General features: G+C 41.8%; 2 protein-coding genes across 2 annotated transcripts; both read right to left on the bottom strand.

Annotated features, from left to right (window-relative positions):
- Positions 1–6,704: 6,704 nt before the first annotated feature.
- Positions 6,705–9,955, bottom strand: edn1 (endothelin 1). Its single transcript, XM_034235957.1, has 5 exons — positions 9,717–9,955; positions 9,327–9,471; positions 8,761–8,916; positions 8,465–8,566; positions 6,705–7,555 (listed from the first exon to the last, which is right to left on the bottom strand). Exons 1-5 carry the CDS (start codon positions 9,775–9,777, stop codon positions 7,414–7,416), a joined length of 606 nt encoding a protein of 201 aa, XP_034091848.1. The 5' UTR covers positions 9,778–9,955; the 3' UTR covers positions 6,705–7,413.
- Positions 9,956–12,003: 2,048 nt separating this feature from the next.
- Positions 12,004–17,522, bottom strand: pomca (proopiomelanocortin a). The gene is made up of 3 exons (XM_034235954.1): positions 15,307–17,522; positions 14,157–14,278; positions 12,004–13,415 (listed from the first exon to the last, which is right to left on the bottom strand). Exons 2-3 carry the CDS (start codon positions 14,271–14,273, stop codon positions 12,870–12,872), a joined length of 663 nt encoding a protein of 220 aa, XP_034091845.1. The 5' UTR covers positions 14,274–14,278; positions 15,307–17,522; the 3' UTR covers positions 12,004–12,869.
- Positions 17,523–17,727: the final 205 nt, after the last annotated feature.

Below are 17,727 nucleotides of genomic sequence, written 5' to 3'. Positions count from 1 at the left end.
AAATGATGTGTCCATCCATTAGCCCCCCCCCCCCCCCCTCCTAGAGCAGGAGGGGGGCAATGTTAATGTTGAAGTTAATTATGCTGTTTATAGCTTTGAATGAGGTTCAACTGTAGTCCTACTGTACATAGCACAGCCTCAGGCCTTCTCCCGTCAGCCGCTGGTGTTCACAGGGTGAATGCTCCATCTGGAATGCTCTGAGACGAACACCTGTTAGCCGCCTCAACAAAAATGCAAATAATTACCTCAAGTGCCAAATAATGCTTATTTCAACACACATTTATTATCTGCGTAGATCGAGTGTATATATTTGGCAGAGTTAATTTTGGACTCCAGAGTTCACACTGTGACCTGTTGCTGAAACTTGGTGTATAATTCTTCGCATTCTGAACATTCCCTCCAAATGTGCACATGAGCAATGGCTGACAGGGCCCCCCACTCTCTTTGAAATACAGTGAAGATGCATGAAGTCAGGGAAGAGCAGAGATGCCAAGAACTCATTCTGCTTAGTCAGTCCTGATACCTGGACTTTGCTGGAGACAGCATTGGAAAATACCAATCCTTCACCACAGTTTCATTTATAAACTGTATGCCTTACTGTGTGGAATAGACTGGGGCCAATTTGTTTACATTCAAAGCTAAATCAGGCATAACCTTAACATGAAAGGGGCCATATTATGCCTTTTTTCTGGTTCATATTAGTATTTAGTAGGGATGCTCCGATCGATTGGCCGCCGATCGATATCGGGCGATATTCACTCTCTGCCGATCGATTGGTGCTCTCTTTAAAGGCCGATCAGGAGAGCCAATCACATGATGTAAAATACATGAAACGTTTCTCAGTGCGCAGCAAAACAAGCTCGCCAACATGGCTTCACCGGTCTGGCATTATTTTAAAGTGTGCGAAAAAGACAGTAAAATAGCGATATGCAACATGTGTGAAGCAGAAATCCTGCAGCTGTGACGGACCGGTGAGCGGAGCAAAACACACACAGAGGCCCAATCCCAAACCACGCCCTACACCCTACCCCTACACACTCCCCCTCCGTGACGGAGTGAACTCCGTGGAGTGACACTCGCAGCTCAACGAGGCTCCCTCCTGTCAGATGGAGGGAGTAAATACAGCAGCAAGCTTTGGGACGGCCTCCCCTCTCTCCGGCAGAAACAGGAAATGCCGTAACTGTATGTAACAGCGGTTTCAAATCAGCATCTCTTAGACAAAAAAAAAAAATGAATGACTCAAATAAAACTCCAAACATCTTTCATTGTGTTATCATGAGGTAACCCGCAATTTATCAGTGGATGTTTGCTGGACGGTGTTAACCGGTCTCAAGTGAGCACTGATGCAGACTCGCTGTTTGAGGGCTTGATAACCCACTCCCCCTCCACACTCGTTGGTTTGGAACAGCACTTAATGTGGCGGACCCTCCGCGCAAATGTGCAAACAGAGGGGTAGTGTGTAGGGTGTAGGGGGTGGTTTGGGATACACAAGCTCACACTTAGCTACTTTATCTACCTCTGGAACAAGCTAAACTAGTTATACATATATTTATTCTTCACTGTCGGGTCACTCATTACTGGATCAGTGAGCTGCATGAGATAATGGGTGTTTCTCAATGTCGCAGTGCGCTTGCTTGGTAGCACATGTCTTCCGAGCGTCTTGCTTCAGAAGCGAGGCAAGAATACTTCCTAGCCTCGGAAAACAAAGAGTGGAACAGGCTAACAGGCTAGCAAGTGTGCAGGTGTGCGTCATATAAGAGGCCCCGCCTTACATTTTCCGCCACAGATTTGGGGAAATTGGTCCGTGCGCAAAGCATTGTGGGGATTTTAAGACTGCGGAGTCTACACATGTGCAGCCTCGAAATGTCTCCAAACGAAGTACGCCGGGCTCGGTAGAATTCCAAGTATGCTGGACATTGGAACAGTACTTCGGCGGCACTCGATGACGTAGTATGCTTGAAATAGTGGCTCTGGAGCAGCTTTACTCGAGATTGAGAAACACCCACTGACAGGCTGTCAGGAGAGAGAGAGGGGGAGAGAGGAAAAGAGAGCGCTTCCACTCATGTCTCCCGTGTTATTATCCAAAGTTAATGTAAACTTGAATAATGTACTTCCTTTGAATGTAATAATTATGTTGGTTGTTGTTTGTGGAAGCGCCAGTGAATGAGCCCCATTAACTGAGTTTTAAACATCACTTTAAATGGAAGATCCCCATAGGCCCCGCCCACTTGATCGGATCGGTGATCGGTATCGGCCGATACTGTTTCCGGCGATCGGCCCCAAAATGTGGCGATCGGAGCATCCCTAGTATTAAGTGTCTCTCCTGGGACGTGTCTCCATGCTTTAAGGTTCAGAAAGCTCTTTATTGTTCTCATACTGCCTGTGCTGCAGCACCTCTTTTCACCCTCTGTCTGAAACCAGATTACAGTCTGCTCTGGTTGGTTAGCTAGCCGGCACTGTGTGATTGGTCAATTGCTTAGAGATGTCACGCCCCTTAGCCTAGCCTATCAAATACAATGTGTTGGAGCGCTAGCCGATAGAAGTGATAGTGTTACATAGTGATGTCACTATGTTACAGAAGTTAAAGAAGTGTGGAGTGTGTGGGAGAACACAGGGATTTTACCCTTTGCAGACCATTTACATGCACTAAAACCTATAGACACACTACAGGAAAGAGAGCACCTCAAAAAGCATAATAGGACCTCTTTAATATCCAACCATGCACCCCTTAGCAGAAGCATAGACCTGCAGACTGATCCTGACATTGTTGTATGTCAGCCAAGCATTTTTTAAATATCTCAGGGATATTGGCTGTAATGCATTTCAGTATTTGTTTTGATCTCGGCAGGTAGGGAGGGAGACACTGTGTTGGGTTGGACTGAGAGCGAGATTACAGCAGACAGAGTGCTGAGAGATACCTGCAGATTAATAAACCCTCTGAATTTGGTCTGTCATCACATGTGGGCGTGAGAGGATGACACACTTCTCAACAACAGAGGAGAGTCACTCAAGTTGCCAGTGTTGACTTTCTCTTGCAAAGCTAGACTAACATTTTCCAAAACATCAACCGAGCGTCCCTGACAGGTTTCCCGCAGTGCTCAGTCACGCAGATGACTCCTGGTGACCCTTTCAGACAAATCCTGAGTTTGACTTGACCTGCCTCAGTAATGAATCCCCTCTGGTCGGGCTGCCTTTGCGAGATGCTCGCTCACAGCTGGGATTGTTGCTTGGAAAACAGGGCGTGTTGGAGGTAAAGTCGGGCGTTGGTCAGACGTCAGAATTGGAGGCAACTCCTCCCCACCCAGATGTTCCTGGCACATAGTGCTATTGTTCTGCTGCTGAGCTGGAGGATTCCTGTCGTGTCGAGGAGCGTCCTCGCTGTGTAATGGGGTATTATGATAGCGCTGGCTCTATTCAATAGACTAATGACTTATGCCAAAAGCTAATGTCTCAGGGGAGTTCCTTGCATAGAGCGGCATAGTTTAGAGGGTAAGTGCCATTGTGTTTGATCCCGGGCCGTCTGCATGCTGTTAACCTCTTCAGTGTGATGGAATATGAAGGCATGTCCTTTAGAGCAGTGGTTCTCAACTGGTGGGTCGCGGACCCGTTTCGAGTGGGTCGCGGATGTGTGAGTGAAGACAAAAAAATGTAAAGAAAAAAAATTGGAATTGTTTTTGTTTTTGGGGGGAAAAAGTCAAACTTTTATTTTGAAGGCCCAATTTTCCAACGCTGTGCATGCAGTCGGCGTTGGACTGGAAGTACCGGAGACCATAAACGGTTTTAAATACTTCTGTCACGTAGTGATAATCTTCTCAATAAAATATCTTTGCTGATGTTTTTCCGAGTCTTCTGGACAATCAGAAAGATTGTTGCCGGAAGTCCCCACGGAGAATAACTTTGCGGTTGAACTCTTCTTTATACATCCATGGGTACAACTTCAGATACAAATGAACACATAATGAAATATGACCCCCGGTTTGATGATTGACAGGTCACAGAACAATGGGGGCTATCTACCCTTACCCACAATTTAAAGTAAGTCACACAGACTATCTCCTCTTTACTCTTCTCGCAGCAAGATGTCAGAACAAAGTGAAAAACAAACAATGGCATAAAATATTATTAATGTCGGCTAGTAATAGATTTATTTATTTTCTTCTTAGAGTGTACCAGAATGCGTAGTTTGTTAGTATTTCTAAAAATCTCCTGGGGGAGAATCCCCCCAGACCCCCCTGCTGGGGTTGGGTTTTCAGAATGTGTGCCTTTTTTTATAGTTCAGCTTTGATTCCTTCATCTCATTAAACCTTTTTTAAAGCATACTTTAGTTCTGTGAAGGGATATAAGGGATATGCACTGTACTTCACTTTCATTAATATTGTAAGCTGAAAAGCGTATATATATATTATAGCACGATTTTTTTTGTTGAATAGATTTGAGTGCTTCAAAATGTTGGGTCGCGATTTATTGACAAAGGAAAAAGTGGGTCCCGAGGCCTGACCAGTTGAGAACCACTGGTTTAGAGCAATGCCTCTGCAGAACTGGAAGATATATAAAGCCGTGACTGGCTTATGGCGTGGATGCTTTTGAAGATATGAGAGAAAAAAGCCCAGTCATAGAAGCAAACATGATAAAGGTGATCTGATAAGCTATGGAGTCAGCGTTGTGCATGAAGAGTAAAATGTTAGTGGTGGAGAGAATCAAAATACTTAGTTCAGTAGCTACTATTTGTAGGTACTTGTCCTTTAATATTTCCATTAAATGCTATTCTAAGTTTGAGGGAGATATTGCACGTCTTTGTCCACTACATTTGTATTTATGATTAACCAATCATTTGTACCTGAAATGAATTTTTTCTGTTGTTTTAAGTCTATATCCTAGGCCATTTAGAGTACCTCAAAGTTTCAATTATTTCAACTTTTATCTCTTTTCCACTGACCTTACGACCAATCAGCCGACAGCTGTATGTAGCGGCGCAAGCTAGCAGGGGAACTAGCTTTTTTCACCGCAATGCTCTGTGCGCAAACATGTTGAGCAAAGAGCAAATTGCGTACTGTGTGAATGTAGCTTCACTCACTAATGGCTTCTGGTCTGAAACATGTTGCATGTCAAATATTACATCTTGCATTTCATTCATAAGCCTCTGAGAGAGAGATATGTACGAACATATTGTAATTAAGCCACTTTTAAATTAGAAAAACATCACTTTTACTAGTCAGTGTTACTAGTCGTACATTAAGACGAATCTCCAACACAGCGTTTCCTCTGCGTCCCAGGAGAGTGCAGGTCTGCCTCCATTAACAGGAGGTGGCTCAGCGTGTTGTGCACTCTACCTTTCTCGTTGGATTGAGTCCAGCTGAACACATTTCTTGCTTGTCATCCAACCCTTCTGTCTATTATCATCTGACTGTCTCCTGCCTGTCGCCTGCAGCGGGCAAGTCTTTGCAATTGTGTTGCAAACAAAAGTAGGTCTTGCCTGGAAAATATGACATCAGTAATATTATGATTGCACTCTGCACGCAAGAGGACACGACGGGAGTTTCTTTCAATAAGCCTAAGGCGCAGAATTCACCATGGATTTGTTTGCTAAATGGGCTGGAAAGATAAGACTTTACAACCAATTTGCATTGAATTGTTCTCCGCTGCCAGATCAAGCAGCCCATGATGAGTGATGGGAGAGAGTGAGGCGCGCCAATGTTGGAACCGAACCCAAGAACAACTTGTATTACATTTCATCATATTTACATTCGAGATATAGAGGGGACCAATCGGATTCATTCTTTAATCTGAAAAATGTGTGTGATGGTGGAACAAGTCTTATTCTCTAATTCAGCACTTACTGGTTAAGTCTTAGTTATGGATTGCATGATCCCTGGGTTTAAAAACTACTCCATCTTGGGCTGCTTAAAACACATTTTCTTATCTTCAGAAATGCATGAGCCTTAATTCATGCGATGTTTGGCATTTTTATGACACAGCGTTTTCTTTTTTGACGGCAGCCAAATGTGCTTGATGAGTGATTTACTGGAACGAAAGTAGATTTATGAGCTAAAGTCAAATTAGAAAGGAGGTTTGGCTTCATCTTGGAACCAAACCGATGCAAAGGCCTCTGGAGAAAGTGGTTAAAGGTGTTAAACGTTCAGCGGTTGTAAATTACGGTCTTTATGTGCGATAATGTCCGAGACCAAGGCAAGACCTCATTTTGCTGAGTCACAGCAAAAGTAAGTGAAGCTGCAGTGTGAAGGTGGGAGATATCTAAAGGGGTGAAAATAAACAACGTTCTGGAAATCTAAGCTACTGAAAGAAGCTTTCCACTCTCAGCTGATTCAGAAATGCCAGTGTTTGGCACGGAGATGAGAGGGCAGCGTTAGCCGGGTTTTGTTGCTCTTTGCCTCGTCGTCTTCCACATCAACACGTTCTGTTTATCCCCCCTGAGTCTGTCTCCCCGTCCATCAAAACTTTGTTTCACTCATTTATCTTTCACTTTTCCTTTTTGTGTTTTATTTACCAAGTTAAAAACCTCCAACACTGAACAGACTGCTTTTGTTACACACTGTTCACAGAAGATGTTGGCACTCAGTTCCCTGTTTTAGAGTAATTATCTTCAATTTGAGTCAGTGATCTATCATAGCTTCAAAGGTCAAATCCATGCCACATACAACACAAGACAGCATGTAAACAATAATGATGAAGGACTTGATCAAAAGTTTTTTTAAATAAGTATTTATTTTACAAAATTGTGTAAATTTGCCAATATTTGGCACCTCAATGACAAAACATTTCACAGAAATGACAAACCGGAACATGTGACGTGCCAACATGGCAATCCCATTGCAATGTGTAGAAAATAATAAATAAATAGAATGTATGTCGTGAAAAATATTTAAATTATGACATGTATAGAAATCCGATAACATGAGCATGAAAGACTCCCAGCAGCTACTGCACTTCACAGCTACAAAGACCTGGCAGGCAGGAGACTACCTGTTACGCAAAGGCACTGAATAGTTTCAGTCGGTGAAAAAGTGTCAAGTCACATAATCCCTTCTATGTAGGCGTAATAACCTGTTATTGCAACTGTATGATTGCATTGTGGAGTACAATGAGCAGGACAGCAGTGATTCTGACTCAGTTGAAATGCTATTTGATAAGGTTTTGAAGGAGTGACCGTGACAGCAATACAATCAATGAATATCATTGATTTCTCCGTCCGCTTCTCTTCTTTCTCTTGAACTCCCTGTATTGTCTCTGACCTCGTTCATCTGTCTGACGAAGCGCCACTGATAGAGAAATGTCTCTGCTCTGGCACCACGAAGAGAACTGTCTTCGACCCTCTTTGGGCTCTTCATTGTCATCCACTGGCTTTAGAGTTGGGAACCCTTTTTCCCCTCTGGTGCGGAGGAGGGTCTGTGGTGTTTAGGGGGCCCTGCTCTCCCCTTCCCAGGTTCTCCCCCTGTGGTGCTGTCTCACCCTCCACTTCTCCAGCAGCAGACGTGTTTTGAGGGCAGACCTGATGGCTAGAGGCGACACCCGTTTCTTATTGTTTCTTTTCCTCATCCTGTAAACAAAGACAGATAACAGTCAGACATCTGAACCATCGATCCCTCAGCTTATGGAAAAAGTCAACCTAGCGGGGTGGATTTGAGCTGTCACTCATATTTAAGCTGCTAAGTGTCCGAATTTTATGAAGAATTATGAATGTGTCAGGAAGTGCAGACGGATGGCGCCGCAAACTTTGAGAGGCGAGTTTCAGACATGATGGCACATGCTGCTCAGAGGGTATCTCTGTATTACTCTCATGTTGAGATACAGAGCATTCAATTGCACACAGTCTGAGAGGTTAGGTGGAATTTATGGTTGTGCTTGTCAAGCTGGGAATTCCTTGCTTGGGGGTTATTCTCAAAATTCCATGATGACATCTCTCAAGCAAAAAATATGTACACTGCGATCAGTGGTGGAATGTAACCGTGTACATTTACTCAAGTACTTGATCAAATCACAATTTAGAAGTTTGTACTTTATACATCTAAAAGGCACACGTTTTTCTACGCCACTGTATTTGATTTAAAGCTTTTTTTGCAAAAAGTTAATATGTGCAATATATATGTGAAGCTTTGCAGCAGTATTATGAAAATCAGTACACATTAACAGGCTGCAACATTTAAGTTATAAACTGATTAATGCATCACTTGTTATAAGAAAATATGATTCTGAAATGGGGTCTTTTTTAAATGATGTGCTTTTGTTATGCTTGTTTTTTTTAACTTTTACTTAAGACAATAAATGCATAGGCTACTTGTATTACTTGTAACAGACTTTTATTGAAGTAAAACATCTAAATGCTTCCTGTATTTACTGAGATATTTTTGCCTCACAATACCTCAGTGTTGCGTGTGGTAATAGGCTAATTACCACTTGCACTTATTTAGCAAATACACTTTAGGTAGCCTATAGCCTGTTTTTTTACCGTGTAATCCGCCCGGTGTCTGCCGCCAGCCGGGGCTCGCACTGCGGCCCGACACAAGCATCGCGCTCTGCGGGGAGAGTCTCCGTGAGGGAGGCTTCAGACCTGCAGGAGAGAGACCACATGTCATTTATTCATCCCGGACACTTTCCACACTTTACATTTAAGACACGGAACTTGTTTTCACGTATTGGAAACAAGCGCTCGTGCGATTAGTAACCCTGACAGTAAATATGATGAGTGTTCGCAGTATTATTGTTTTTTCGGGAGCTGTGTTGAAAATAGATGACAAAGCCTACCTGAGGAGGTTTTCCAGTCCGCAGAAGTTTCTACACGTGTCGTCGTTTTGATTGACACACCTGCAGCGCAGGGGTCCGCTGCTGGTTGCTATGGATTCCGCGACCGCGCGCCTCTTCCTGGGACCGTTGTTGCCCAGTCCGTATGAAACCACGCGCCTGGAGGAAGAAGAAGGAATGAGAATTAATCAACTGAAATTAAAGTTCAAAACTATTCAGTTTAAAAGCGTTGTGTTTAGGGTTTAAGCTGTCAAAAATAATCCTTTCGCTTTCTGAATTTCGCACTTCATTTTTAGAGTTAGATTAAAACTCTTATAGCCTAAGAGGCCTATGTTAATCGCACTCAAAGAAAGCCCGGAATAAACACATGCACAAACACGATACACATGCAAGTCCGCGCTTTCTAAGAGGTCCGATCGGGACTCGAACCCGGCGACCCTTCAGTTTCCGAGCCAAGTTCCAAAAGACTGAAATACTGCTTTCTAAACTCGCCAATTGCCGATAATAAAACGTCTGATTCTATGCTAATGTTGCTGGAGAAAGTATGGAATCCGTGAATGTAGACTTACTCAGGAGTGTTGACCCAGATGATGTCCAGGTGGCAGAAGTACACGCACTCGTTGTCCATGAAAGTGGCGCAGGAGCAGCGTTTGGTCCGCACATGGCGCCTCTGCGAGTCGGCGGAGGGTGTCTGTGCAGCTGGAGCTGATAGCACTGTAAGGAAATCAAAATTATCAAAACACTGCGTACCAGATATTAAGCCGACCTTATGTCAGGACGATTCATATAACAGAAACATTGCAGATGCGTTGGCTTTACTGTGCACTGTGCAGAGATATAGTTTAACTGACATGATTTGAATCCAAATATTACTATACAATATATGTATTAGTGTATATGCACAAATAGTTAAATGGAAAAGCACAAGACAAACAAACAACTAATTACGCAAAAATTACCTGCGCTGAAAGTCCAGGAGTGCATCATTGACACAACGGAAATCAAAATGTATACATCCATTTTTGTAGGCTTTTTTAAAACAAAAGTATTTATCAAAAATGAATAATCCTCCAGGAGGGTGAAAAATATCCAGTGTATCTCCTTCGCAAAGTGTTTCTGTGCTCGTCCTCGGAGATTGATGCAGAGTTCTCAGTGTCTCAGTGTCAGTGCTGCTCCACCAGCGCAGCCTCCTCACTTTATACTCCCAGTTGCCATACCCCCTCTCCTCCCCCCCTGCAGCAGGGCCGCTGTGTCCTTGACTCCTTTGGCTTGTTCCCAGACAAAGCTGTTTGTTAGCGGCCGGCTGATAAGCAGCAGTGTAGACCAAGCAGCGGGACTTTGAGATGCCTTGGATCCGACTGTGATGGGGGAGACTCCGGGTGATTCACCGCGACCTGTGCCTTCCTCTGGGGGAGTCTGAGCAGCAGTTACACCTCTGAGCAGCAGGGGGCAGGCCAGCAGCACGATCAGTGCACTGATCCACTGTGGTGTGGAAGTTATATATTATAAAGGATAAGTGTAGGCACTCTAGGCTAAATATTGAGTGGTGTTACCTTAACCAAAATGTAAAAGTAGAACATATCCTATTACTCAAGTAGAAATAATTCATATTTGGCTGAAAACTACTGAAATGCAAACATTTGCAATGCAAACATTTGAAATGTATGAAGCCCTTTGATGAGCTGGATTGGACAGTTGGAATAAAGAAATCAAAGTTTATTTGTGCATCCTTCTCTGTCTATAAGAATATGTTAGGGTAATATTTACATTGGCCTGTGTGACCAAGTGTGGAGGGGTGGCAGCAGTTGCTTGAGGTTATAATATGTCAGGTGAGAAAAGAAGATGCAGAGTCCAGGTGAAGAGTTAACATCAGTACAATTACCAAGAGAAAATGTGCCTATTGGGATATTTACACAGAACATTGCTTGATTAGAGCTGCAATTATGAATGCTATTGTAATGGAAACACATGGACGCACACAAACTCACCATGGATGTGAAATAAGAACTGAACTCTGGACCCAAAGATGGCGCATATTCAGTCAAATGACAATTGCTCGCTTCTCACATACCATGGATGTATTATAGAGAGTTCTGGTTGGAGACAGAACCCGGTTCACATGGAAGTTGCTAAAAAAAAAATCAAGTATAGTGACAAGGTATAAAAATGCACGGATTTTACAGTAATCTACCACATCCATAGTGCCCATAAATCAAGCGTGCCCAAGACTTTTGCTGCCCAATCTGACTTCCTGATTAGATATGCTAACATGAACATTCAATCATGTAGCGCTTCTAGACATTACAAAGGCTGCATCCTAGGAATTACATTTGTATGGCATCACATGACAGATCAGACTGTTTGGCCACTGTCTCAAATTGAATATAAAGACTGCTGGTCAAGATGATATCCTGCATTCATATCTTAATTAGACATTCAGACTCTGGGAAGTAGAGCTGTTGTCCTCCATTGAAAGGTTGATGGTTCAATCCATGGCCCGCTAATGTCTTTGGGCAAAATAATGAACCCCCAATTATTAACCCATGAGTATGAATGGTTATTGCTCCTGAATACCAGGTGGCAACTTCTATCAGTAGCACTATACACCACTATTCAACATTCATTCTTATCTATATCAGGAAGAGGCTTGTTATTTTACTGTTGATAACATGTTCTGATTTATTCCTTCGTCATTTAAGGGTTATGCAACGATCTCTCTAAAATTATCTCTGTAAATAACTCCTATTCACTTTAATAAGTCAACAAAATATAACAAGAATTTGAAACCTGGCTTTACCCAATGTCCAGATTTCTGTTAATGAAATAAATGCAAAATACAGAAAAAAGCAATTGTTATATGTTTTCTTTATACGTTTTATGGTTTTATCTATTAGTTAAAACACTATTTAGTATCTCCCCTAATTTTGTTAAGATTATATGTTCATATATATAATAACAAGAATAAATCCAGTGATATATTGCTGGCTTTGTTGAAAACAGTTTGCCTCAGGGTCAGGTAAGGATTTCATAATTTCAGTATGAATGGCTTACAATTCTTATAGTGACACAAAGTATGAAAACACTCTTATGAAAGAGTCAGAACTAAAACCATTTATATTTCTTCTCGTGTGTGCAGCTGGAATCCGGTGCTGCCCTCTTGTGGACGTGTTATGCTACTACACACATGTAAAAGTCATGACAGACAGTAAAGGAAACATCTCTCGTGTTTTGCTTGCAAATCCCTTTATGTTTTCATTTGATTTACAGTTATTTACACAAATCAATGTATAAAACATGTTCCTCTCTTTCTGACTCTCTCATGCCAGTCCCTGCGGTGAAGTGACTGACAGGCAGAATGACAGCGGGATGAACATTAGTTTTCCTTCTGAGAGTAAACATTCAATCATGACAACAATAATAACAACCATCTATATGAATCAAACGGATTTAGAAGACACTGACAACCGATGCCTTCTTATTCTCACCCTGTATCTTAGAAATTACGTTACATTAAATGACTTTTGTACAACAGCCAACATGTTGTAAAACATGTATGTGAAGTCACACACAACGCTTAATGAAAGGGAGGGGGAAATATGTCTCAATCATTTGGAAAAATTACCTTATTTTAAAAAGAAATCTGTTAACAATTGTTTTTAAATCACCTAGTGCCAAAGTGCCTCTGAAGCTGAGCTTTTGCAGGACTCAGGGTCTCCACCAGATTAATGATCTACAACTAGTGTCAGTCAAATCCCTATTTAAATATGTTTTAAGCAAACAAGATTCCTAGTTGTAGAGTCTCTCTCAATTGTGCACATTTACTGCTATTTTCAGTTTTATATCATTGCAAACTGAATATGTTTTGGTTTTGGACCCAATAAGAAATGTGACAAGGTCTATTTAGACTGTGTGACATTGTGTAGACCTAACTATGATCAAGACACAGATGAATTGATATTAAAAAACGTATTGTTGCATTGGTGTAATTTCTAGGAGGCAGGGTTGCCTGCTGATAGGGAATCAGAAAAGTGGGTCTGTTTGGAAGGCAGTGACAATCAATGTGTGTTTAGTATCCGTCCTCTCTCTACCTCCTCCCTCCCTTTCCTCCCCCCTCACTGCTCCCTCTCCTGCTGTCCATCTTTGTTGATGACGTTTTTGAAGAGTGTGAGCAGGGGCCTCTGGCTGTGCTCGTCCCAGCTCTTCATGAAGCCGCCGTAGCGTTTGACGGCCGGCGGGCCCCCCCAGCGGAAGTGCCTCATCTTGTAGGTGCCGTCTTTCTTCTCGTGGACGTCCCCGGGGACCAGCTCCTCGTCCTCTTCTGCCTCCTCCTGGGTCTTCCCACCCTCCTCTGCTGCCTCCATCATCCTGCTGGCCAGCTCCCTCCTCCTCATCTCCCCAGGGAAGAGCTCCGCTGACTCCTCCTCCACGCCATTGGAGGTGTACACTTTGACTGGGCGGCGCTTCCGGCCAACAGGCTTCCCCCAGCGGAAGTGCTCCATGGAGTAGGAGCGCTTGGCCTGAGGGGATGAGGGGAAGGAGGTGGAGGATAAGAGGGATAGGGAAGCAAGGGACACAGGGTCTGACGGAGGAGGAGGGTGGAGGAGGGAGTCGACGGGCACCTCGGCGCTGAGGTCGGAGCGACAGAGCTGGATACACTCCTGCAGGTGGAGAGGAGAGGAGAGTTTACTGTATCTTAAGAAAGGGTGATATGGCAACATCTTCCATCCGGATAAAGGTAATTACCAGTGATGGAAAGTACCATTTACTCAAGTATTGTACTTTTTTGTACATATTTGTACTTCAATTGAGTATTTCCATTTAATGCTACTTTATACCTTATCTACTCCACTACATTTCAGAGGTGAATATTGTACTTTTAAAAACATTTATTTAACACTCAGTTACTTTGTTCATAGAAAAAACACATGATATGCTGATTTAGTATAATGCACTACTGTACTACACGGTATCCTAATTTTGTAAAGTTTCCAATCTACAATACTAAAATACTCTTACATGTATAAAAACAGGATGAAATAGTAATATAATACTGTGAGAAATATCCATTCTGCATAACAAGTACTTTTACTTCTTCTACTTAAAGTATATTTTGATGCTTACTTTTGTACTTTTACTTACATTTGAAATCACAACTTTTACTTGTAATGGAGTATTTTTATACCATAGTATTTGTACTTTTACTCCATTAATGGATCTGAGTACTTCTTCCAACACCGGTTATTTAATTATCCAAATAAAGAGATATTGCACTATACAGACGTGTGTGTGTGTGTGTGTGTGTGTGTGTGTGTGTGTGTGTGTGTGTGTGTGTGTGTGTGTGTGTGTGTGTGTGTGTGTGTGTGTGTGTGTGTGTGTGTGTGTGTGTGTGTGTGTGTTACCATGATGCTACTCTCAGAGTTGATCTCCTGACAGCTCGGATGTTCCCAGCACTGACTGACAGCTCCTCTGGCCACGCCCACCAGCGCCACAGCCGCTAATAACCACGCAGGACACATTTTCCCTGCCAGCCAATCAGAGACAGCCACACAAATATTACAAACTCTTATCAGTGCAGAAATGACTAAATAAAAACCTCACTTTTACAACGCATACAGTCAAATGAAAATCAACTTAATTTGCTTGGCTTTAGTTTGTAGTTACCAAGGTAATGTAATGTAAATAAATAAATCATACATACAGTAACTAATATACCTACAAATACTTATATTGGTAATGAAAAAAATATATATTTAACAACTTCATTTTAAAGCATTCCTTAAACAAAACATAAGAAAATGCCAGATTATAATAATATAGTAGTATTTTCTAAATATACATTCATAAATAATATTTGCCTATGTATGGTAGCTTTCAGTGTCCTCCTTTTGTTCAGATGAGAAAATTAAACATTTATTTGTCATGAAATATTTGCTTTTTCATAGCCATAAATGTTCTTTTATAATCACAAAAATGTATTCTTTTAAAGATCACAAATGACTTAGTTGTAATAATTTAAATGACAAATTAGAGAGAATGTTATGTATGTTGACAATACATACATTGTTGTATTGTACATTGATACATATGATGAACATTTATTTTTTTAAACTGTCGGATCGAAGATTCTCCAAAATCAAAATGATTTTTCCTGTTGAGTTATTACATTACATGACATGTCACTTGTTAGACACTTTTATCCAAAGCGACTAACATACTCAATACTGTGGACAATCCCCACAGGAGCAATTTGGGGTGAAGTGTCTCAGGGACACAACGACATGCTGACTGCAGGGGGTTTGAACCGGTTTGAACCTGTGACCATCTGATCCCCAGACCAGGACTCTAACCACTGCGCCACACGCCGTTATTGTTTCAAAAACATGTTAAGTTTGTGATTATTCACATAGGATATTTCACATCCTATGCTCTTAATGGTAAGTGTATTTGAATATTATTTCTTCCTAATTATTTTTTTAAATGAAAACCCAGAAAAAGCAGATAAAATGGGGTTAAATTAATATTATATGAACAGAAAATGAAGATACTCACCACGCTGTCTTCTCTCGCTGCTGATTGTCGTTCGTTGGGCAGAGACTTCTGTTGTTCCTTAACCTTTGTCTCTGCATCTGACCAGGAGACTTTATATCCTGTCAGCCAAGGACGTGCGCACGTGCACGCGCACACACACACACACACACACACACACTCTCACAGATGACGTTGTACTGAAATATTATACCTCCGGTTCCCCCGACCACACAACAACATCCTCATCATCATCCTCATCATCGTCATCATCATCAACTAACTTAAAATGTATCTTTACCGATTTATTTCATTTTCATTTAAGGGTAGTTTATTAAGGCAGAGACTAAATATATTTGTGTCAATATTTTGTTTAGAAAATTATATCATGGTTAGCCAATTGATATATAAAAATGAAATCCCATTATTTAAAATAAATACGTTTTTTTTCTTTTTGCATCAGGCTGAGTGACAGGTTTTAATGCTCTAAACACACTTTAAGTAAAGGCTTCCTTCCTCACATCTGTTCCCTATTGTTACCACACAGTTTATTTTCTACCTGTAACTCTCTATAGTTGAGGAATACGTTTCCTATGGTTCAACAATAGGAAATGTATACAATATCTTTACGGATGGAAAGAAAGGCCACAGCAGAGATTTAATGTGCTTTGTGAGTATTTCACCGTCCAGGCACTTTGTTTTCTTTGATTTAGGTAAATAAATCTTAGAAAAGTTTCACATGAGCCTCAAATGCAGAAACGCACAATATTACCAAGTGAATAACGATGTGAGAGAATTGCGTAGGTTTAGGCACCAACATTAAGGCAAGAAAAACATTTAGGGTTTTGGTCAAAAAAACTCCTGATGTAATGACACAGGACTTAGTGATGTATCGTAACGTGACCACTTCGCATTACACAAGACACATCACACAGGAAAAACAACTAGCTCACAAATGGGACACGAGCAGGTATCTCCTGGGTGAAAGTCATGTGCAAGTTTGACCCAACCATCAAAATGGACGTAATGGTTTGTTGGAAGTAACTACCAGTATCAATCTCTTGGGATATAGGTCTCTTGCTCTGCGATTTCTTCGTTGTACGTCAATGGCAACCATTTTGACATTTGACGCGTCTGGGATTGGCAGTTAACACATTCCTGATACATCTACACTGATGTTTCATAATGCAAATGTTGTTTATTTGTGTGCCAAACCCACCTGTCTTCAAACACCAAAACCCTGTCGAGACTGCAGACTCCAAAGACATAATGGCACACAAAACACACCATGAAAATCTCCATCCAATGTTCTACTTGTTAAATGTCAAACTACGCATCAGACAGATTAACACCAAACCGACATGTTGTCAGAGGATGGAAGTGGGGCTTCAGACATGTGGGTGAGAGTGTACAGTTACACCCAGACTCACCTGCCGTAGCATCTTCCCTTTGTCTAGGGCCTCTGTGTGACGTGTGATCAATCTGAAGGGGATTGACTTGTTTAACGGACCACCGGGGAAAAGGTTGAACATCTTTTTATCAATGCTCTGTGTCCACGAGGAGCCTCTCTTTAAGTTTTTAATAAGGACCCACGTTTAAAAAACAAACAAACCCAGCAGCCTTCATTTTAAACCTTTCATACATTGTCAATGGAAGTGCTTGGCTATAAGTGGTACAGTGTCTGAAAAACGACCCGTTCCAACCTTGGATCTGGTATAATAATTGTTTTGTGTGTGGAAACAAACCAACAATGAAAAAAGGTGATTTACCCTTTTTTCCCCTTAACTAGGGGACACATACTTTTGTGTTCCTTCCACTTAAATGCTGAAATGCGCTTACTCTGCTTAACGTAACCAGCTTTATCCACATTTACTTGCCAAATAAACTTTATTATAGCTTGAAAAAAACGTCATTGATGATTTATAATACATTTGTGAAAAGCTCTAAATAGTTTTTAAGCTAATGTTAGCTGGCGAACATTAGCTATCGAACGTTAGCGGGCGAACGTTAGCTGGAGAACGCTCGCTGGTGAACGTTAGCTGGAGAACGCTAGATGGTGAACGTTAGCTGGAGAACGCTAGCTGGAGAACGTTAGCTAACATATTTATAAATGTCAACTCTCTGTGCTGACCATGTGCTGACCCTTGCCTTTCAACTCGAGCATCATATTCGCGTGACGCGATCTCGTGCTAGCCAATCAGCGGTGAGGATCTCAGCCTGCCGTCACTGATGTTCAACCAGAAAACATCAGCCGTTAGCAGTTAGCACACAGAGCTCACAGCTCCTCATATCTGTTCAGAAACTGGACAAAAGTTAAACAAGTACAAACCACAGATTGTCTGTGTCATGGCGAATACAGTCGCTGGTTTATTTATGTCTGTAGGCCGTTGTTATGAGTGTGGACGGAGCATATACAACGTTAGCTTAGCCTGGTCGATCCAATCT

The sequence above is a fragment of the Gymnodraco acuticeps genome, unplaced genomic scaffold (assembly GCF_902827175.1).
Source record: "Gymnodraco acuticeps unplaced genomic scaffold, fGymAcu1.1, whole genome shotgun sequence".
Taxonomy (NCBI): domain Eukaryota; kingdom Metazoa; phylum Chordata; class Actinopteri; order Perciformes; family Bathydraconidae; genus Gymnodraco; species Gymnodraco acuticeps.
Note: the sequence above shows the minus strand (reverse complement) of the source record. Positions and strands in the feature narration are given on the sequence as shown.

Bases quoted from the DNA above. Each gene is read 5' to 3' on its own strand.
- edn1 (XM_034235957.1), bottom strand. From the start codon at position 9,777: ATGGATGTATACATTTTGATTTCCGTTGTGTCAATGATGCACTCCTGG. The intron at 9,472-9,716 runs GTAATTTTTGCG...ATTTCCTTACAG, and splicing joins CTCCTGGACTTTCAGCGCAG to TGCTATCAGCTCCAGCTGCA. The intron at 7,556-8,464 runs GTAAAAAAACAG...CTTTGTTTACAG, and splicing joins GACACCGGGCGGATTACACG to GATGAGGAAAAGAAACAATA.
- pomca (XM_034235954.1), bottom strand. From the start codon at position 14,273: ATGTGTCCTGCGTGGTTATTAGCGGCTGTGGCGCTGGTGGGCGTGGCC. The intron at 13,416-14,156 runs GTAACACACACA...CTCCACCTGCAG, and splicing joins ACTCTGAGAGTAGCATCATG to GAGTGTATCCAGCTCTGTCG.